The 22,852-nt window shown below is 35.4% G+C and overlaps 2 protein-coding genes and 1 long non-coding RNA gene across 15 annotated transcripts in view; 1 reads left to right on the forward strand and 2 right to left on the reverse strand.

The window, feature by feature from the left end:
- On the reverse strand, positions 1-19,808 carry Crls1 (cardiolipin synthase 1). 7 transcript variants are annotated; one of them, XM_058575608.1, is made up of 8 exons: positions 19,346-19,443; positions 17,947-18,103; positions 16,592-16,729; positions 11,948-12,077; positions 5,434-5,519; positions 4,546-4,614; positions 3,095-3,186; positions 1-990 (listed from the first exon to the last, which is right to left on the reverse strand). In XM_058575608.1, the coding sequence occupies exons 3-8, from the start codon at positions 16,700-16,702 to the stop codon at positions 903-905; spliced, it is 576 nt and encodes a 191-aa protein (XP_058431591.1). In that variant the 5' UTR covers positions 16,703-16,729; positions 17,947-18,103; positions 19,346-19,443; the 3' UTR covers positions 1-902. The 7 variants fall into 7 exon arrangements, with proteins under 7 accessions (XP_058431591.1, XP_046289269.1, XP_058431594.1 ...); XM_046433313.2 differs by lacking the exon at positions 17,947-18,103 and having other exon boundaries at positions 19,346-19,808; XM_058575611.1 differs by lacking the exons at positions 17,947-18,103; positions 19,346-19,443 and adding an exon at positions 19,576-19,594.
- The window catches only part of LOC124085546 (uncharacterized), a 14,057-nt gene continuing 9,881 nt past the window's right edge, over positions 18,677-22,852 (forward strand). Inside the window, exons 1-4 of one of the 4 annotated variants that reach the window (XR_006849460.2) lie at positions 18,677-18,815; positions 19,113-19,337; positions 19,809-19,939; positions 22,627-22,804. This is a non-coding gene — a long non-coding RNA (uncharacterized LOC124085546). The other 3 variants (XR_006849457.2, XR_006849458.2, XR_006849459.1) reach the window with 3 other exon arrangements.
- The window catches only part of Mcm8 (minichromosome maintenance 8 homologous recombination repair factor), a 34,216-nt gene continuing 33,423 nt past the window's right edge, over positions 22,060-22,852 (reverse strand). For all 4 annotated transcript variants that reach the window (XM_046433310.2, XM_046433306.2, XM_046433307.2 and 1 more), the window contains one exon: positions 22,060-22,370. In XM_046433310.2, coding sequence (XP_046289266.1) covers positions 22,278-22,370 — 93 coding nt within the window. In that variant the 3' untranslated portion in view covers positions 22,060-22,277. The remainder of the gene's footprint in view (positions 22,371-22,852) is intronic.

The raw sequence follows: 22,852 nt of genomic DNA on the forward strand, positions 1-22,852 counted from the left end.
CCAAGTTGAAGGTACAGTTTTATTTTTTTTCCAGCTTTTATTCCTTTAACATCTTAACAAAAGAAGATTTCCCAAAGTTTAAAAAAATCTTTGAAAAATATACAGTTTCATATTATTTACACAATATATGAGTACAGGTTCCAATATCATACAAATATTGTAATGTTAGAAACACAGTTGGAAGGCATGATGTAACTCACTGCTTTTAGATGAAAGACTAATGGACAAGTTCTCATATTTCAACTATCTTTGTTACTTGTTATATCCTGATATATGAACTATTAGGCACCTGAGAGGCTGGAAGACTACTGAACATGAGATGAGCTTCAATACCTTCTATTTTGTTTGATCTTATTTATTTTTAAAACTTACCACACTTATCTCTTTACAATTTTGCTTTATTCTCACTACCCTAAATGACCAAATAATAACCACATGAACTGTTAATGTATACATGAATCTAAAAATCAAACATAAAAATGAATAGCCAAGTTATATAAGATATATATTTAATCCCAGGCAAGTCCCTATGGCTTCATGAGCAACTTAGATTCTAGAGACAGGTGTCAACACTTCAGTTTCCATGCTCTGAACTATATTTTTAAAAAACATAAAAAAGGACTGACAATAATTGGAATAATTCATCTCTTTATATTCAAGAAACCTAAGATTAAAAATTCTAAATTATAGTTTTATTTATACTTAAAAATACATTGGAAATTCTGCATATGCCCATGATCAAGCTTATTTTCAATGCACATTACTTCAATTTTGATGACATGGTTTGTTCTGACAAGTCCTTTTACAAGCTGAACACCAAAATAGGGAAACTCCTGTAGATTTTCGCTGGCATTGCCACGGATGATGTGTATTGCTTCCTTGCTAATGGTGATGGGTGACTCTCATCTGCCTTTTATCACCTGAACAGTTTTCCGACCATAATGATAATAACTGTAAGCTGATGCAGCTGTGGTGAAAGCTGTAAAATACCTTTTATGGAAGGAAAGAAAGATTGAGTCACCAAATCTAAAAAACAATAACCAGATAATCATAAAGAATTCATGTAAAAGATCTATTTAAAAAACAAAAAGACTGTCATAATTTTTTTAAATTATAAAAATCTATATAGCATTTTTAAGACCTCATTTGAATTACTAATGTCAAACAAATTAATCTAGTTAATAAGCCCTAAAAGTTAACGATAATATTAGCAACTGTCATTTTTTTAAAAATATTTTTAGTTGTAGATGGGCACAATACCTTTACTTTATTTTTATATGGTGCCAAACCTTACCCGTGCTAGGCAAGCACTCTGCCACTAAGTCATGACCCCAGGACAGCAACTATCATTTTTAGGCAGATATTATTCTAGATGTCTCATGTTTCTATTTTATTCTCACAATAAGTTCTACCTACAGATGAGAAATGAGGACAAGAGAACTTGCTCAGGGATATGACAGAATTAAGCAGGCACCTGGCTTGGTTTCAACTCAAAAGCCCATGTACTCTTTCCACTGTTCCATGATGCTTAGAATATTAGATTCTATTTTTTTAATACAGTTTTTTAAAAGTCTAAGGATATCTGCATCATTTAAATAAAATTCAACTTTATTTACTTTTCCTTAAGTGAACTGCCAGGTTAATCAAATTCCCCTTGGGATGACATGAGGGATGCCCTTGGCATGAGGAACACGAGCCAATTAACAGGTTACTTCCCAGGGTACCCACTTGATTATGTTTCCACCAGGTGATGTACAATCATTAAGACTCATTTTTGTTCGATCCCAGATCTGTGTTCATGTCAGTTTGGTATTCTAAATTCATATATAAACAATGAAATACAAATGTACGAAGAATTGCTACTGAGAACTAGAATGGATGCTTTAGAAAATCAAAAGCCAAGTTGATTTAAAAAATACTATTCAAAATAAATATAAGATGGCTGTGAAAAAAAACCTGGAAAAATATGATAAACATTTAGATGTATCCTACACTTAGATTGCTTTGCAGTTCTTGTGTAAGGATGGGTGTAGCTCAGTGCTAGAGCTCTTGCCTAGCATATGTAAGGTCCAGGTTCAATCCCCAGCACTACAAAAAAAAAAAACCCCAAAACAAAAGACAAATCAACAATCATAAAGTTCTTACATCACCTGAAAGAAACAAAATATGGAAATCAGAGAGGCTGTATTGTGGTTTATTCAAGAGAGAAAACTCCCACTGATGGGCCTATATCCAAAGAAAAAGCCTTCATTTTTTTAAATATTTATTTTTTAGTTATAGGTTGACACAATATCTTTTATCATTTTTTTTTTAAATGTGGTGAAGATCGAACCCAGTGCCTCACGCATGCCAGGTGAGCGCTCTACGTCTGAGCAACTACCCCAGCCCCGAAAAAGCTTTCATTTTATATAGTAACACATAAAATGAACCAGAGTAAGTTTTTTAAATTAAAATTTAAAAAAATTAGAGTATGCATCATTTAAAAAGATTCTTTGGTTTAACTCTCTGATTAACCAACACTTTCTGGCTCAGATTGCAACAAGCAAGACAGTTTTAATTATTGGTAAAAATGGACCAAAAATTTGTGTCACATTTTGAATTCCTAAAGTTTGAATTTTCAAGACTATATAAATAAACAATTAACGTAAGATTCAAACTCCTTTCTCCAGGGGTCCCTCTCACTATACCTTTTCCCTAGGTTGGACTCCTTTTCCCTGTCTACTGCTCTCTTAAACTGACCTTGTTGAGGATCTGTCCTCCACCTGATGGCTGCCCTATACAAAATCTACCTCTATCTCGTGGCTCAATGCTACTTTCTCCCTGAAGCTAACCTCCCTCTTCCTCTTACCTGAAAAAATCTTTCCTCTGCTCAAACCCTAATGCATTAGCAGTACCCCTCATTCCTTTTAATTCATGAAAACTAGCTTTTATACCCCAATTCTTGAGAGTAAGCTTCTTAAAAATGATTATTAATCATAAAATATGGTCTCCACTTTCTCCAGTTAGGTGTCCATTAAACATAAAGTCATTCTAGGATTGTCAAAGTAAGCTACTGTGTTGACATTCTCCAAAAGCAATGCTAAAGTTAGCTTACCAAAGCATCCGAAGGTAAATGCTATCACCATAATTGAAAACTGGAGCTGCCAAAGAAGCTGCAACCAAGATTAACTGAACTGCTGTGTTTACCTAAAAAAAAAAAAAAAAAAAAAAAAGTTATTGTGTGAGTGGATCCTGATTCAAGCATAGTCCATCATGACATACACTCAGCAGGCTTAAAGATGGCCTGCAATATCCATGCCAAAGAAGTTGGCATTCACAAGTGAGAACACATAAAAGGGTCAGCTTCATTCACCCATCTGTCTCCATAGCTGCCTATTATAGTGAGGGTAATGACTATCAGAAAAATACTACCACCTTGAATTTCCACAGCAATCCATAATGTTGTAAAACTCATTCCCTTTTTACCAGCTGCCAATTAAAGCAGTGCTGTGAATATGGAAATAATCAAGCTGCCTCTTCCTAACTGAGAGGACATGAATTAGGTGATTTGCCTGCAGTCACAGAAGAATCAAACCTGTAATCCAGATTCCCCACTGCCTATCCAGTGTTCCTTTAATTTGCCTATCAGATCATATGAGGCTAGAAAACAGAAATATAGCAGTGGGGAAAAAGGAAACAAAACAAGAAATAGTCTGAAGACACCATCCACTTATTATGATGAGAAGTGTTTTATGAAAGAGTCTGTGATTATAAAGCAGTGGGTGATGTGTGCAGAGAAGCACTTCAGTTCTAGCAATCATTCCATAGCCAAATGATAAGGATTCCATTTCGTTTAAAAAATAAATGATAAATTCTATTTGGAAGACTCCTTAAAGAACAAATTGTTTTGATGCAATTTGTCCCAGCACCTCCTAAGCCATTTTCTATGTAGTACTACACTCCAATTGCTATATTTGACATAAATACAAGTCACTCAAAGCCAAAAAAGCTCCTATGTATGTAGGTAAAAGTCCACCCCATAAGTCTTTAACAAAAGCAATGGCTCGTCTGCCTTGAAGCTGATCAGCTTTCCTAACCTAATAAATCTTTCCTAAGGGATGAAACAGGAAAGATTTGAGCAAATTAAGGCTATCAGAAAAAGAAAAAAAAAAGTGTGTGTGTGTGTGTGTATGTGTGTGTGTATATATGGCTTCATAATATTGTGTGCAAAGACAGGTGTACAGTTATTACCTTGAAAAAGAAGGAAAACAAAAGGGATAACTAAGAGTAACAGTTTTAAAAAAAATGAAACTTTTTTCCTATCCCTTTCCACTTTGTGGTGACTCTTTAAGCTTAAACTCAGACCACCAACATGAGGCAAAATGTAATATAAGAACCCAAAAAGCTTGGAGGACAAAAGAATTGTGTTATAACTGTCTACCTGACCCCTTTTTCTATCCCCTTTACTCAGTGTGTTTAATTTGATCCAGCTTCAGTTGCTCTTGAGGTTTGTAATGTAAAAATTCACAAAGGAATAACTTAAAAAGGATTTTGTGTGTCTCTTACCTTGCTGATGAACGTTGGTTTTAATCTAGCAGTAGCATAACAAGGATTGAAATACTTAGCTAGTGTTCGCTGGCAGAGGACAAAAAAAAGATAAAGTTTCAATTTATTGTTCAAGTTTAAAACATTTTTTATATGTAGATAACAGTTACTGAATACTTAGCATACGCCTGGCTCTTATATGCATTCTTCTAATTATGTTAAATAAGAGCATCTACATTCCTTACAAATCATGCACAGGCTCTTGAAAGAAATCAATTCTTTAAATATTACAAATTTATTTCTCAAATCCTATAAAATCCTAAGTCACATCTTTTGGTAAATAAACTAATGACATTCTCTTATCACTATTTTCTTAAAAAACAAAATGAATAAAATACTGTTTTATTTTCACTGGACTGGCAATCAAAAAAAGGTTATTATGCTATGCTTACGTGCTCAGATATTTACATCATCAATGACCAAGTATGTAAGCAAATCATCCCATATTTGTACAACTGTGATCTTAGAAACCAGTTCTAAATAATCCACAGTAAAGGCTAATAAATAAGACAACAATATGGCTTAGGGTCATGTAAAATTCCTCTTAACAGTTTGTTAAGTAAGGATGGGGACCAGCTGTGCAAGATTTCATGTACCAGTGACTGAAAAAGAGTTGGACTTAAACAGAAATGTGCCTTTTTAAAATGGGCCATTCATGAGTTCCATAAATAAATATTTTAGTGTGATCTAAATAGCACAGTTAATTTTTTAAAAGTCTATGGTAAATGAATAAAAAATACTGCTACAAATTATTCTCACAAAGCAAAACAGCATATAATACAATGAATCTTGACTTTTGCCTAAAGTCATAAATAATGCTAAAAGAATAATTTTTGGAAAAATACTCACCGGTGTTGGAAGAGTTCGATATCTGACATAAAAAACAGCAGCAATCAACATTACATCTCTTGAAATTATCATATAAGTAAGTGGAACTGAAAATTAAATAAAAAATAATTTTAACAAGGACTTTGCAAATTACTAATATGACTACCATGAGCTGATGTTTTCTATAAGTAAAAATTCAGCTTGACCATGAGCTGATGTTTTCTATAAGTAAAAATTTCATGATAAACACTCATTGATGATCTTTAGATTCATTTTTTAACAAAAGTGAAATGCAAACAAGATTTTCAAAGTCTCCATCTGGCTTTCAGAATGTCAGTCCTCTTGCCTCTTTTTGTTTTTTCCTTCATATGTTTATAAGCTGTAAGTTTGCAGATATCAGTGACAGCTTTACTCAGCCCCTCCTCCCCCCAATCTTTTCTCAGCTTTGTGAATTCAGGAAAAAAAAATTGCCATGCCCACTAGAATTAAATGGAAAGAGATGATAATGAAGTTAAGAAGGATGCAGGAGGACTTAAACTCATCTGGAGCTTTGATTACTTGCTTCTGCATTTTAAACTATTCTCTGAAGAGTAAAACCTGCTATATGTACAACTTGTAGAAAAACAAAAAATATTTTCATTCTAGTCTAGTCCAGAAAGTTCCACCCAGGCAACTATTATTTTTCTCCCCACACAAGCACTGAAGGAATTTAACTTGTCTATTTTTTTTTTTTTTTAATTTTTAATACAGGTTGAGTATCCTTTATTCAAAGTGCTTAGGACAAGAAGTGATTCAGATTTCAGTTTTTTAGATTCTGGAATATTTGCTTGGGCTTTATCAGCTACATCCCCAATCTAAATATCCAAAATTTGAAATGCTCCAAAATCCAAAACTTTTTGAACATGTCATCAGAGATGCTGTATTCCTCAGATTTTGCAACATGGTCCTATAACCAGAGCCAAAAGAATATTTTAGATGGATAGCCAAGGCATCCCTACTCTTTTTGTTGAATAGAAATGGGAGGGCAGACACTTACTTCACTTTATATCCTTCTGCACTAAAGGAAATTTTAACCATGACCCTATATCTTTTCTAAGAAAAAAAATTTTTTTAAGGGAAAAGAATCCTGAGTCCACTCAGTTCAAATTGTTTCAATTATCGAAATAAAAGAATCATATGTGTGTGTGTGTGTGTGTGTGTGTGTATAATATATATCTCTTCCATAACAGTTTCAAACAACCCTTTTATGAAGCACATGACGTTGTATTTGTGGTCCTATCCAGTCTTTGGCTTTGGCTCTTCCATTTGAACAAATCTCACTAATTGCAGATTTAAACAAATGTATGTATGTACAAATGTACATACTGGGGATTGAACCCAGAGGCTCTTAACCATTGAGCCACATCCCCAGCCCCCTTTTTTTTTTAAATTTTGAGACAGGGTCTCACTAAGTTGCACAGGCCTCACTAAGTTGCTGAGGCTGGCTTTGAATTTGTGATCCTCCTATCTCAGTCTCCCAAATTGCTGGGATTATAGGCGTGCACTACCACACCTGGCTCAGAATTAAACTTTCAAGCTCTATTGGTCATAGATATGATGTAAGTGCTGATCCTTGGCCCACTCCTCTATTACAACACTATTCCAAGGAGAAAATCCTAATGCACTCAAGTAATGGCATACTAACCAAGCTAAAAAAAACAGCAAACCATGATTTTTAGAAGCCTTTTTAAACCTATGGAACAAACTTTTCTATAGCAATCATTAGCTGGTAAACTCTAACACCAATCATACTTTTAAAAATGCAGCAAACTCATGCAAATTAAAATTCATGTCTATGGAATTCAGGCTATGCTGGGCAGTGCACTGGGCTGAAACCCAGCAGTGTGACCCAGGGATTATCACCTATGAACTTATTTTACCACCTGCAATTGTCTCGTGGGTCACCATTAAAATATTCAATTCACCAAGAAGATATTAACAGCACGATTTCAAAGGATACAAAGCAAAATCAGAACTGCAAAGAAAAACAACAGAAAACTAGATACACATAAGGAAATGTTAACCATTCTCCCAGTAACTAACAGAACAAACAGAACAAAGAGTAAGAAAAATCAATAAAGAAATAAGACTCCAGGGCATGGTGGTGCACACCTGTAATCCCAGCGGCTCAGGAGGCGGAGGCCCTAAGCAACTTAGTGAGACCTTGTTTCAAAATAAAAATTAAAGGGCTGGGGATATGGCTCAGTGGTTTAAGCACCCCAGGGGGTTCAATTCCCAGTATCAAAAAAATAGAAGACTTAACAGGATTGAAAACTTGATCTAATGGATATATACAGAATATCAGACCCAATTACTGCAGAATATAAATTCACTTGAAGCACATGTGGAATGTTTAACAAATTTATACACTAGATTGAAAGACTGAAATCACAGAACATGTTCTCTGGAAAAGAAAGCTAGAAAGATCTCCACAAATTGACAATGAATTAAAAAACACTTAATATTAACTATACAAGTAGAGGAGAGAATCATAATAGAAACAGGAAAATATTCTATAATGGACAATAAAAACACTAATATCAATATACAAGATGCAACAAAAGTGTATTTAGGGGGAAATGTAAAGTCTTACATGCAAACTTTAGAAAAGGTAAAAAGAAGTGAGTTACATACATATCCATCTATAGCTGCACTCTCTAATAGAATAGCCATGTGTAAGTACCAGAAATGTTAGAACTGGGAGGGACAATAAATGCAAAACATAATACAGACTTCAAAAGCATAGTATTTTTTAAAAAGTCAATCACTTCTTATCAATCATGTTGAAATGACATGGTTTAAAATATACTAGGTTAAATAAAATAATTCACTGAAATTAATTTCACCTGATTCCTCTTATTTTTTAATTTTTAACATTGCTACTAGAAAATTTTTAATTACATATGTGGTTCCTACTTTATTTCTACTAGAGAGAACTAACTAATCTAAAGAATTTTGAGAAAGAACAGCAAAGAAAACTCAAAGAAGAGAAAACAAACAGAAAAAAAGAGCAAGGTTTAATGAAGTAGTAAACAACGTATCAGAGAGGTTTGACAAAACTCAAAGTTGGTTTACTCATAAATAGACAAGTCTCTGGCAAGATGGATCAGAAAAAACATTAAAGGAGAGGAAAAGCGTCAATAGCTTATAATAAAATTTTAATAATACAGATGAAATCGATGAATTTCTGGAAAAACGTCATAATTTTAAAAATGATCAAAAGATAAACTATTAAAAAGATGAATTATTAAAACTGAATAATCCTATAACAACTGAAGAAAAACGAATCACCTCTTTCAACTCTCCCTTGAAGAAAACTCTAGGCCTTACGGGCTTCAACAAATTATATGAAACATTTAAAATTAGAAAATAAGTACAATCTCACAAAAACATTTCACAATAATGGAAAGAAAACAAAAGCAAAACCAAAAATTCCCTAGCTTGTTTTATGAGGTTAGTTATAAATTTTATACTAAACCTAACCAGAATATTTGGAGAAAAGAATTCCAGACCAATTTCATGAATCTGTATGTGAAATCTTCAACAAAATTATAGCAGACTAAATCCAACAATATCTCTATTATTTACTACGGCCATACTGGATTTAAACCAGCAATTTCAGTTTTTTGTTTTGTTTTGTTTTGTTTTATTTTTGAGAGAGAGAGAGAAAGAGAGAGAGAGAGAATTTTTTTAATATTTATTTTTTAGTTTTTGGTGGACACAACATCTTTATTTTTTTTATTTTTTATGTGGTGCTGAGGATCGAACCCAGCGCCCTGCGCATGCCAGGCGAGTGCATTACCGCTTGAGCCACATCCCCAGCCCTTCAGGTTGTTTTAACACTAGAAAATCAATAATGTACTTGATCCCACATTAACAGCTAAAAGGGAAAAATGATCTGATCATCACATTTACACAAAGAATCTTCAATATCCAATTGTAATTAAAACTTAACAACCTCCCAACAGACATGAACTTTCCTATTTTTTTTTTTTTAAAAACATATTTATTTTAAGTTATTGGCAGACACAACATCTTTGTTGGTATGTGGTGTTGAGGATTGAACCCGGGCCGCACGCATGCCAGACGAGCGTGCTACCACTTGAGCCACATCCCCAGCCCCAGACACGAACTTTCTAACTTGAAAAAAAGGAACTCTAAAAATCCCTATAGGAACCTTCAATAGTGAAATGTTAAATGCTTTCTCTGTGATTCATCTGTCTCATAAGACAGATGTCACTTTTCCTTTTCCTTGTATGAGTGGTGCAGTAAGTAAAAGAAAAGGTGAAAGGAATGGAAAAGGAAAAATATTGTTATTAATCAGTACACAGCAGAAGATGTAGAAAGTCCAACAGAATTCATTTTAATTAAGTTTTGCTACACATAAATCAACATTAGAAATAGAACTGACTTTCATCATAACAGCAATTATTATAAAATAAAAATTTAAAAGCTACCATTTATAAAAGTATCAAGAACTACTAAGTACTTAGGAGTAAACCTATCAACAAATTTATTACCTCTCTGGAGAATAGTAAAAAAAACTGTCGGAGACATTAAAGACCCAAGTGGATTAAAGATTTACTCTCATTTTAAAAAAAGTCAATTCTTCCAAATAGATCTATAGATTCAATGCAATTCTAATCAAAATCAACAGATTGCCCCCCTCCAGCTCATAGAATTACTGATTTGGGAAAAATAATCCTAAAATTTATAAACAAATGGAATGGTCTAAGAATATCCAAGGTAGAAGGACTTGCTCTATCACTTATCAGAACTTTTAGCAAAACAACAAGAAAAGTGTTAGTGGTGCAGACAGGCAAATCAACAGAAAAAAAAAAATAGAAAACCCAGAAATGGACCCAGGTATACATGGATATTACAGTGAGTTTGGACAATACATGTTTATTAATGAACAAACAGTGCTGGGATAACTGAATACCCAAATAGGTGGAAGAAAATGATTAGATAAGATTTAGATTATTTTTAAAAAATCAACTAGGAAAATAAATCCTTAAAGATTTATAATATAAAATACAATCACATATAACAGAAAAAGTATCAGAATGGCATGAAATTCTCTATAGCAAGATAAAATTTGGAAGTTTAAGAACATCCTCAGAATTCTGTATGAAAGTGATCTGCAACTGAAAAATTATGCCCAGTTCAACTGCCAATAAAGTATAGAGGGTAAACAAAAGATATTTTAAATGTCTAAAACTGCCAGAAGTTTTGCTGCCAAACTACATCCTTTTATAGAAAACAAGTGAAGGATGAACTTCACCAAAGGGGATACTTGGTAAAAAGGAAGACAGGAGAGGCCTGGAAAAACAGACAGAATGGTAGTGAAGAGAAAATCAACTTGGAAAGCAACCCATTCCAATTACTTAAGGGAAGTTCATAGCAACATTACATAATACCAAAAACCTGGAAACAATATTCAACAGGAAAATGAAATGGCCAACCTGAATAAAACAACATAACAAAATACAATGTAACTTAAAGAAAAATGAGAGGTATGAAAATACACTAAAAAAAATTAAAAAATAAAAAGATCAACTGAATTTTGAATGTCCACAGAATGCTCTACAGGTTTTTTTCCCTAGAAATTTATATGCATTAGAATGAGAAAGCACCCCCTCCCTCTTCAAACCTCCCAATTACATACACACCTTCTAACTTTCGAAGCAGCATATAAATATAAACATTAATCTGTTATTTTTAATTTGGTTTGATAATTTATAAAACTGAGGAAAAGGAGAAAAAGAACTTTGAGCTTGAAGAGACTACACTAGACTGAACTGCCACTATACTTCTTTCCATGAAATATCAATAGTGATGTGACACTAAAGGGCCATATGGAAGCTTCACTGTTCTTAGATTTCTAACTCTTGGGGAAAAAAATACAGTTTAATCTGGATCAAGGGCGGGGGGGAACAGTACAATTCAAGTAGAAAATGAACATGCAAAAACACAAAGCAAAAGTTCATAAAATGTCAGAAAAAATATTAAGATAATATACAAACTATATGTGTGATTTGAAAATTGCACAATACTGTCTAAATAATCATAGCGTGAAATTTTATAGATACCTTCAGGATTTCAGAGTTCTCATTATAATTAAACTGTACTTTATAAAGATAATCAGAGACTTAGGAAAACCTTAAATTACTTTTAAAAAGTTAAGCACTAAAAATATATACTAGAGCACCAAAACATTTTTAAATAATATGAATTGGCACTGTGAGATATTTGCTTAATTTAAATTTTAAACAATCTTACTAAGCAAACAACTGCTTTTATTAGTATAACAAGAATGTAAATTCTAAAATAAACAGTTTTATTAGCAAAACAGTTCAACAGTTTAAAATTAAGGAAACAGTTTAAAGTTGCAAAATCAATTTTTGGAACAAAAATAATGTCTCTCTAGAGAAATCCTAAGACCAATGTCATTCTTCCCTATGCTATTTAAAAGTTCGCATGATGGCATTCTTACCTGGAATAAGATCTGCATAGGTCAAGCTAACATATAAGATACTGATAAGTATTTTATCAGCAAGTGGATCAAGAGCACTTCCCAAAGCTGATTTTTGATTGGCCCAGTTTCGAGCAATAAATCCATCCAACTGAAAATAGAAGTGTTTTTTTTATAAATGTCATGATAGGAACAGAGTAGATATCTTGAAGTTTAAGAGATACCAGAAACACAACTACACTTTCATAAAATGTTAATAAAATCTCTTCTGTTTCTTTACCCCCACAAACAGTATTCTCATTCTTTTAAATTAACAACTGGTCTGAAAATAATTTCAGACTTTACATTACTTTTTTCCCCCCTTCAAGGGTCTTATTTCTCACTATTTCACAGTGTCTCTTTGTGGAATGAAACCAGACACCAATTTAGAGGAAGCCATACAAAACTCACAGAAAGCATGACTGACAGAGCTTTTGATCCCTGGGTTACATTCACTGCAGCCAAAACAGCTGCCTTTATTTATGAGAATTTCTCTACCTGTGAGATACCAAACATCTTCCTGTCTACTTTTCCATAATATGATTCAATTCCTTACAACTTATTTTTAATTTTATAATTTATTTTGTTCAGTCCCACTGTTAAATCTATATTCTGTCTGTATTTTGCATTACCTGTATCTGAAAAAAAAGCTTGGTCCTCTATACCTGGTCTAGTTATAATGCTGATATTTAAAATACTTATTTTTATTACTTATTATTGAAAACATATTTTAAAGCTGAGACTAAAATCCAGTTGCCAGTGGGTCAAATGGGTCCTGAAGCCTGGTTTTATTTGATCTGCCAAAGCTTTTAAAAATAGTAACTAATTGCCAATATTTACCATAAAAATCCAGATCTATAGCCTAACTTGAGAGACAAAGACCTGTCAGGCAGGGGCCACAAAACCAAATACTGCCTACCCATATTAACCAAAGCAGACACTTTCTGGTTTATCCCAGTTCCTACTAGGCTTTTTACTCATTTTATTTAACAACAACCTTCAACAAATGTTTGAATTTTTTATTCCTATTTCTAAGAAAAATAAAATAGATATAATTAAATACAGTACATTTTAAAGGATTAAAAAGTCTTCCATATCTCAAGTATTCCATGAGTTAAAGGAGTTAGCAATAGTTCAGTGGTTAAAAATGTGGTCTTTATAGCAGAATAGAACTGGCTCAAGTCCTGGCTCTGCCACTTACTGTGTGACCCTGGGCAAATTATTTGGCCTCTGAGTTTCCTCATCTGTGAAACATAATATCACCTACCTCAGAGGCTTGGTTATCTTCAGCACATAATGAGATTTAATATTTGTTCAGTGCTCAGCACTTAGTAAATCCTCAAAACAAAAAAAAGCAGTTACTAGCTATTACTTTCTCAATGGAAACAATCCATTTTCTTATTAAGCAGACTAAAGGCAATGTTGTCTAATAGAAAGCCTCTAGAATGGGGAGCTGGGACCTTATAAGCTCCAACTTGTAAGCTAGTTATTTGATCTCAGGAGACTTAACCTTCCACTTTTTCTTTAACTTCTACCTTCTTGTTCTCACTACTTGGATTCACACTAGATTTCAAGGTCAACAATCACCATTCCTTAGTAAACATCTACAACTTTGTAAACTCTATATTCTCCCTGGATACCACCACAAAACAACCATCCATATATTCCAGGACTCTAGGCAAGCAGCTCAATACTGTTAAAGATAAATACATACATGGTTGGAGCAAAATTTGGTTTCGTTCCAAATTCATGACCACAAACCTCTGGTGGCACTCAACATCGCCTGACAATCTTATATCTGCCAATGATATTCACCTTCTCTTTCCATACTACTTCACTTTTTCTAAACTCTCTCATTCTAACCCATATCCATATCTATATCTTCCTTGAGGAAAAAAAAAAGAAAAAAAAGCCATTTTTAGTACTCCCTCATATTCCCACCTCCAAGATGCATCCACTTATCCTCACTGTATTCCTTGATCTCTATACCAAGCCCTCTCACCTTCTGTGATTTATCTCCTTTCTTTCTATCTCCCCTGCATCATCAATCAATTCCTTCCCATCACATTAATCAGCTAACAAAAAATCCACTTTGTACATGTATCTTTAAAACTACCCTTATTTGACCCTAATTCTCTATCCCTCTGCAAAGCAAAACTTCCTTACAACACACCCAAATGTGAGGTGGTAAGATAAGATGTTACCACCTAACATTTGGGTGTGCTGTAAGGACATCTTACCATCTCACATTTGTCATCAACCCACTCCACTAGGCCCCCCGACTCCTCTAGAGATGGCTTTTACAAAGGTCACCTATGAATTCTGCATTTTTATTTGACCTCAATGCATGTAGCACTTTCTTTACTCTGGAATACTAATTTTCCTCCTTTCTCACCAAATATTCTTTTCTCAGTGTCCTTCACTGACTTCCCTGTTCTTCCACTTGTTGCTCATTTCTCTAACCTCTCATTTCTCTTCTTTTACCTCAGCCTAGATATTTCACCCAATTTTGACCAAATGTACCTGACTGCTCCCAAATCTGCATTTCTATAATGATGACTTCCTACAACTCCACACTACATTTGACTTCCAACTGATGCCTCTAGATGGACAGGCATCAGAATTCTTCCTATTTTTCCCTAAACCCCAAATGTTGCTCATTCTAGAAAATGTTACTTCCACGCACCTGGCTGTTGAAAAGAGGAAAATTTTTTAAAAAGTAACAGTCTAGTGTTCATATTTGACTCCTCCTTCACTCCATATATCCACTTTGTCAACATATCAACACTATCTTCAAAATATTATCTCAAACCCATCCATTTCCAATTCTAACTCCCATCCCAGTCCAAGCTACCACCATTTCTTTCCTAGGTAGGCTTCTATTCTTACGTTCCTATAGCCCATTTCCTATATACAATTCAATCTAGACCTGCCAAACCCCTACTAAAACAGAAGTCTGGCCATCTGATTTGTGGCCAATCTGAAGCCATCAAAACTTCCATGGAGTAAACGAGAAATATGATATCAGTCAACTCAGGTTTCCATGCACATCATATACACAGAAAAATATTAATGGAGCCTCTCTTCCTTGTAGTGAATATTGCAATCTCATGTGGCAGCTAAATATCCCCTCAAAAAACAACAGCAACAACAACAAAAAACAAAACAAAAAACTAGCAAACAAAAATGGTGAATCCAATAACTGAAAAAGTTGTTGTCCTAATATGTAAAAATTTTCATTATCAGTGTAATAATCTTTGACAGACTTAGAGATCACACTAATGAGTGAAGACCTTTAGGCTTCAGAAATAAAAGAAGGCATAAAAGAAAGGGAGATAGATTCTAAGAATGGGACAAGGAGGTGACAAAAAAATAGCTAAACTATGGAAAAAAAGAGCTAATTTGAGAGGCTATATTTGGAAATACCATATAACAATGTAAACAATGTCCTTTGTTTATCCTTTAAAACCATCAGCTAATTCTATACTACACACCAATGTACTAGTACTAGGAAGGTAGAATTTTGTTTCTATGAACCTCAAAAGAAACAGTTGACATTACAAAGAAAGATGCTTATCACTTTTATTTATCATAAATTAGTTTCTCTCTATTCTCACTGAATAAATATCAAGCAAAACTTTTCAAAAGCAAATTGGTTTGAAGAGGCACCAAATTATTATTGCCTATTTAGGTACTCACATGGACCTCAAACCAGCCCTGTGCAGGAAGTTATCATCCACACACTAACTTTGTCCTGATTTGTAATTTTTCCTCTACCTTTTCTGTACTGCTCTCAACTGTTTTTATAGTATGTGTAGTTTTATAAGTTACTTCAAATCTTTTATGAAACAAGGTTGGTGATAATTACAAATAATGTCATAGATGATGACAGTCCACAAAAGTAATATAGCCTTCTGTTATAAGGTTATTTCCCCAGTTCTAATTTGAGATGACTCAAATAAATCTACCCTCCCCCAAACTGACATACTGGTGTCAAAGAGCTCTTCTCTCTTTTGTCCATCTCCAGGGACAGTGGAAGAAGGAAAGATGCCCAAATGCCTCCTCCAAAAGCAAGGTCTTCTGCAGGGTACTCAGAGGGGTATGGAGCAGAATCAAGGACCAAATTTGTGAGGTAACTGCAGCCTCATGCTAACATTAAAGCTGAAAAGAGCTCTGACCTCTACAAGCTCTTGGGGCACATCCTAGCTCCCTAGGCCATAACAATTGTTTTCTTCTCCATTAGGAAAACTAACTCTTGTTGCAGATCAGAGAATTTCTATCACAATAAACAGAAAAACAATCTCATAACCTCTCTTCTTTATTTCTATCCTAAAGCAAGCACTCGGCTCTTGGAAACTTCTAAGGGTACTCCTTTTATAAAGAAGTTTAAAACCAACAGTAAAAAGTGTCATTCCTTCCTAAAACCTTTACTTCCTCCCCTTAGACTATATATAAAAATATTCCACACAGATGCTAAAGACAAGTCCTTACATAAAGAACTAGGTCAAATTCATCTTGAGGATTTCCTTCCAAGGAAAAGCTGACTAAGGCTGTGCTATTTCAGGACAGTAGTAAAGAGCATGGAATGTAGGAAGGGAGCAAAACAACCGTGCATTTACAACTTACCAAATCGGTTAGCCCAGCTAAAGCAAAAACTCCTAGTGCAACATTAAAATCTTCTTCAATAATCAAATATCCCAAAATTGGGGCCAAGCCAATTCTTGTCATTGACAACATATTTGGGATTGTCCATGGATTTTCATACTGAAACACAAAGACAACAAAATTTAAATAATAAAAATTCACACTTTAAATAAACTTATACATCAAAAAGTCCACTTAATAAACTTAACAATAAGAAGCTACATAAATTTTAAACTTTGTACTCATATATAAGTGTGTGTGTGTGTATAGACTGAGTTTTCATTCTAAAGACTGAAGAGACAACATGTATTATCATGTAAGTTAAGCCTTTATTATTTAATACTGCTTTTAAAAGTTAAATTTCTGAACGATCTTATTAAGTAGACAAGTCTAGAAAGTATTAGAAAAAAGTCAAATTATCAACCCAGGCACTGCAACTTCAAACATTTATTGCAATCTACTTCCCTCATTCCCTTACACAGACTTAATTCAATAATCTCATCACTAAGTCAGAGAATTGCTGGAAGGAAATACATACAGGAATATCTTTATTTTCCTATGACAGACATTTGTAAATATGTTCAAAATAGCAATGACAATGTTACACCCTCAAGTATAAACCCAGGGCTTTCACAGTTCCATATGAGAAGTTTGATTCCTTGAAACTTCATTTGGAACCAAGCTGTTAGAAGCTGGCATTAACCAAAGAGCTCTTTGACAGCTGCTCTAAAGAACAACCCCCTTCCTTGCCAAAAAGAATCTGATTCATAAGAAGGTATTTCAATTTAAAAAAAAACCCTTAGCCTAACGGAGCTAAGACTCTCGGCACAACAGGGTACAGAAATAACAAGAAAATGCCTTTCCCTAAAGCCTAGATTTTTTTCTCTACTGAATCAAGACTGACAGTTTCACCCCGTGAGACTTTAAAGAACTAACCCTACACTTAACTCTTCTTAATCAGTAATCAAGTTGCCTAAATCTTTCATCTTTCAAAATACCATGAACTACTGGGTAAGAAAAGGCATTCTCTAAAGAAAGCATCTCTAAAAATACTAAGTTTGAGTTTATAAACAGAATCCAGCAAGAAAGCATCTCAGTTCACAGGGGTAAGAGAGAGAGACTGTTTGAGGGGTCAGGTGGCAGAATACTGTAACTGAAAACTACAGAACAACTTCATATTTCCCAGTGAACAGTCACTAAACAAGAATCAAACCTCTACTTGAGATCTTTTATTAAAAATAGGACACATTATAATTACATGAAAACATTCTAAGAATATATTTCAAATTTAAGTTCAGATATTACAGTGTTTTAGAGCCAGGAGTGATGGCACACACCTGTAATCTCAGCAACTTGGGAGGGTGAGGCAGGACTGTAAATTGGAGGCCAGCCTCACAAGTTACCGAGACCGTCTCAAAATAAAAAATTAAAAGAGCTGGGGATGTAGCTCAGTGGTAAAATGCCCCTGGGTTCAATCTCCAGTATCTTCCACTCCTGCAAATCATCATAGTGTGTCAGAGTCCAAAGGAAAAAAGATAAAGTCTGTTGACAATACTGTGGTACAGAGAAGTCAAATACTGATTCAAAGGTACAACAACGCACAGAAGGGGTGGAGAGGGAACATTCATGATTGAGAAAATGGGAAAGCAAATCAAGATCACAACGAAGAGCCCCAAAATAATAATCTCAGAGATACCTATCAGACAAAATTAAACACAAAATTGCAAAAAGCCACTTCCACTTTGGTGTATTAATAAATAACTGAAAGTTATTGGAACAGTTAAAGAGTTCTTTTAAGCTCTACATAAAATATTTCAGTAAAATAAAGTACCTCATTAATTTCTAGCTATTAAATTTGTAAGTTTCAAAGTTAATATTAGGAGAGCTAATCTCAGATTACCCAACCAGATAACCTGTGGCATACTCGACCAACTACTGCCGTTCTGAGAAGGACTTCAGCCAGGACAGGGCAATTTCAAAGCATCCAGCATTCAAACCCCAACATGCTTTAGCTATTAGTGGAGTTGAGACTCCTGCCAGGATGTGGCCACTTCAACCCATGCTGTACAACTGATGAAAGCAGTACAGGGGCCCACTGAAGACCTAACAATTGAAGATGTAATAATTGCATCAGCCTTGCTGACATGACATCAAAAGCTGTCTCACTCATGCTCTGATGTCTTCTGCCTGAGAAGTATTTCAACAGGTAAGTGGACAGGTATTTATTTCCGTTAACAGTTTTAATCTTTCTCTATAACTCAAGGTGAAAGGACTTTTAAAATTACACCTAATAAACTATTTAATTATACTTCATCCTAATGTGTCAGGTCAAATTACGGTGAATCAAACCTGCACAAGCAAAGGGAAGGGACTGTATACTTTTCTGAAGATTCCCACAGATTCGCCCTATACCTTAGGGATTCGCTTTAGAAAACTAAAAACAAACTTTCGATAAGGCTAGCGAAGACTTTTTTTTTTTTTTAAACCAATGCAATATGCATAGGCGCTTTCGGCAACGGGTGCAGATAAAGAAGGATAAGAACGAGGTTTCTAACTTGACAACCTAAACTGGAGGCGACCCCGATGGTACCCCTGAAATTCATCCTGGCCGAATACTTCTCAGGAAATGGTGGAAAAGTTCTGAAACCAAACCGCTGGGACAGCCCACCGTCCGCCACTCCCGCCCAGGACCAACCCCGGAAAGCCGGCGCCCCTAGCGCCCCGCTCGGTACGTACCGGACTGGGGGCGCTCGCCGGGACCCACCCGCCGCCCGGGGCCTCCGCGGCGGCGTCCCCTCCTGCCGCAGGCCCGGGGGCCGCTTTGCCCGTGCCTGAGCAGTGGCTCCGTGGGCCGGCTCTGGGCAGCCGCAGGGCAAGCGCGGCCCGGCGCAGCGACCAGCGCTCGGCCTGGCAGCTCAGGCAGCAGGGCACGAGCGGCAGCAAGGCCCCGCGGGAGCGCCCCTTACCCGACCGCACCCCTAGCACCCAGGCGGCCGCACGCAGGGCCCCCCACGAGCCGCGCGCCAAGCGCGAGGCCAGCATGGCCCTGCGGCCGTGCCGCGAGGGCCGAGGCGGCGAAAGCTCAGCAGCTCGGGTCACCGGCGAGCCTCTTCTCCATAGAGACCCCGAAGTGCCGGGGAAGCACGGCCGCTGGTGCCTCCATACTAGTTTCAAATCCCAGCACGCTCCGCTTATACAGGTGGCCTGGAACCGCCAAGGAAGTACGCCTTCGCGACACTTTTGCGACACCGACGCTATTCGGCTCCCCAGCGCCCCCGGGCGGCAACGGGAGGTGTGTACCGTTAGGATCCCGCGGGCTTTGCGGAAGTGGTGGGTACCTGGCGTGGCCTCAGAACCAAAGCCAGTGGGCTGGGAAAGGGGGAGAGGAGCACGGACTCATGTGACTGTTTGGCCAAAGTGGCTGGAAGGCAGCAGGCGTCATCTAAGGTAGCAGGGTGAAATCCTCCGAGGCTGGTCGACATAAAACAACCTTTGAGATGTATGTGGAGCTTTGGGGTCCTTGTGGGAGGCTTAAAATATTAGTCAAGTATCTGGTGTAGCCTAAGTATTAGCTCTCTGTTCCTTTCCTGCTTTTATTAAAATGAACATATATATCTAGGTGTAAAATAGGAATAATGGAGAATGTCAGTAATAAAAATTGCTAATTGTTTACCCGGGAAGAGAACTTACTATAAAGGCTAAAGTGCATTATTATCTCATTTAATCCTCCCAATTCTAACACAGGCTCCTCCAGTATTACCTTTACTTTTAGTTATAGAAAACAATTAGGTTTAGAGGTTAAAAAAACTTGCTTGTTCTAAGAAAATCCCAAGTAGTCATGAATTAGTTAATCATTGATTAATATGTATTCAGTATTAACATGTTACATATTAACACATTAACATTGTTGGTTATTTGAGGTGCCACTACCATGGAGCTACATCTTCTGCTGTACCAAACAATATGAATGGGTCTTGTGGCTTCCATTACACCCTTCCAGGGGGTGGTCTGTGATGGCATACCCACTTTAAAGTTGACCTTAAAGACCAATTGAAATTGAACATAATTATAGACCTGAGCATTTTATCAAGATTATCTTTAATTTCTTATGCACATGTTGAAATGCTGATACTGAGGGAAAAACTGATTTTTTTTGTTCTAGCATTGTAGAAACAAGCTCTGGAATCAGACATTTACAATTCTCCTAGGTAGACATGGATTTTGAATAACCCTGGTAAGGGAAAATTGGGCAGAAGGAAGGAGAGGAAAGCCTAGTCCAGAGCTTTTATTACTATTAGTAATAAAAGCTTATAGGAGGGGAGGCCCCCTATTGGGCAGGAAGTGAAACATAAACTTCAACTTTACCTAATATTATTACCCTTTGATCTTTCAAAGATCCAAAAGGTCCTATTTCCTCTTTAATGTCTACTACTTTTGATATCATCTCTTGAGTTCTTATGAAACATACTAAGTCTGTTTATTCTTTAAAGACATAGTTACATTACCATCTACCTTTTCAAAAAATCAGCTTTTAATATTCACATTGAATATTAATCCCACATTCATTTTAGTTTTGATCTTATTATTGTTTAAATATTCAATGTACCTTGTTTTTTTTAAATTTTTTTTTCATTCATCTGGTTTGCTGAAAGTTTTAGTAGATTTTCCAAATGGCTCACACTGCCTGTATGTTAAAAGTGTTTGCTGGCTACATACACAAATGCTAGTTTGGCTGGCAGCCTAGTTCCATTTTAATTCACTCACAAAATGTGGAAAATTCTGACATAAGTGGTCCAGTCTCCTGAACTAGAACTGGGAAAACTCCCTAGCATCCTATGAAAAGCCTTCTTTAACTGCTTCTGGATTAGGCTTCTCTTTAGAATTCAGCAATTTAAAGATGCCCATGAAGAATCCCTTTGTAGCTCTTCTGGTGTGGGTACGGGGTATTCTTTAGTCTTTCTGCAGAGGTTCCTGGTATGTAAGTGACATCAGTGGGGCATGGGGGCTGTAGCACATTCCTATTTAGCATCCAGTGTGGCAGTAGGGTGGTAGCAGTTTCCTTTTCAGGCCAGTTCTAAGGCATGGTTTTACAAATTGCTTCTGGAAGCTTATCCTCTTGGATCATCTGCCTTCTTACAATTCTGTAAGGTAACCAAAATTCTTCCCCAAAACTTCTTCTCTTACTTAATCAAGTTCTACTGCTTGCAACCAAGAGTCTACAAAAACTAGCCTGTGGGTCAAATCAGACACCCTGCTTATAATTGCTAAATAGTTATTTTTTTAAAATTCAGAATATTTTATATTCTCAACATGAAAGTTTTATAAAATTCAGATTTTAATGTTGAAAATTTTATTGGAACATGGACAGACTCGTTTAGGTATTATCTGAATGTTTTCCCTGATGAACATCTAATATATGTAAAACTGAAATATTAAAAAAAATTCAAAAATTCAACTATAAATAATTTATTTCATTTAGATAAAACAATGTAAATAATTTGTTTTTTGGAGAATCTATAAAATTTTAACACATGACTATCACTTTTTATATTATAACACTTTCTTCCTAATGTATTACTTTTAGATCATTATCTTTCAGAACAATTTTTTACATAGTCTTCATTTTTGAGACAGCTTTAAATGAAGTCCTTGACATGGCAAAGCCATTTCACATAGTTTGAAGCTGGTAAATCTTTGGGCCTTTTTTCAAGAGGAAACCTTGGTCATTGAGTGATCCAATAAAGTTTTCAAAATCAGCAACCTGGAAGAAAACATAAAAAAAAAAAAAACTAGCCTGTTAAGTAATAGCCAAAATATGACTTTTTAATCTCTCCAATAGTAATATGTAACTATCAAGTTTCTTGGGGAAATAAAATTATTTGTACTTTTTACTGTACCTCAGTATATTTTTAGTGTAAAAACAAAAATTAGACTAGCTTTTAAAATTAAGTAATTTTACCAAAACATGTAAACTGTTTTACATGTTTAAAAATGCAATTACATTGATTTTTCCCTAGAACTCTGAAATAGGAAGAATGGATGGAATGATGTACATATAACAGATGAAGAAACTGAGGTTCAAAGACAATAAGATGAATTGCCCACAGGGATTGTCAGCAATCCCCGTATGGAGACTGGGTCTTGCTATGATGCTTCCCTCTAGCTATGAAGATGTTGAAAGAACTTTGTAAAGAGGTAGGTATAAATCTTAAATAAAAACTGTTTTTGTTCTATTATACATTA

The sequence above is a fragment of the Marmota monax genome, unplaced genomic scaffold (assembly GCF_021218885.2).
Source record: "Marmota monax isolate L192 unplaced genomic scaffold, Marmota_monax_Labrador192_F-V1.1 WCK01_AAM20220418_F8-fsc00014, whole genome shotgun sequence".
Lineage (NCBI taxonomy): Eukaryota > Metazoa > Chordata > Mammalia > Rodentia > Sciuridae > Marmota > Marmota monax.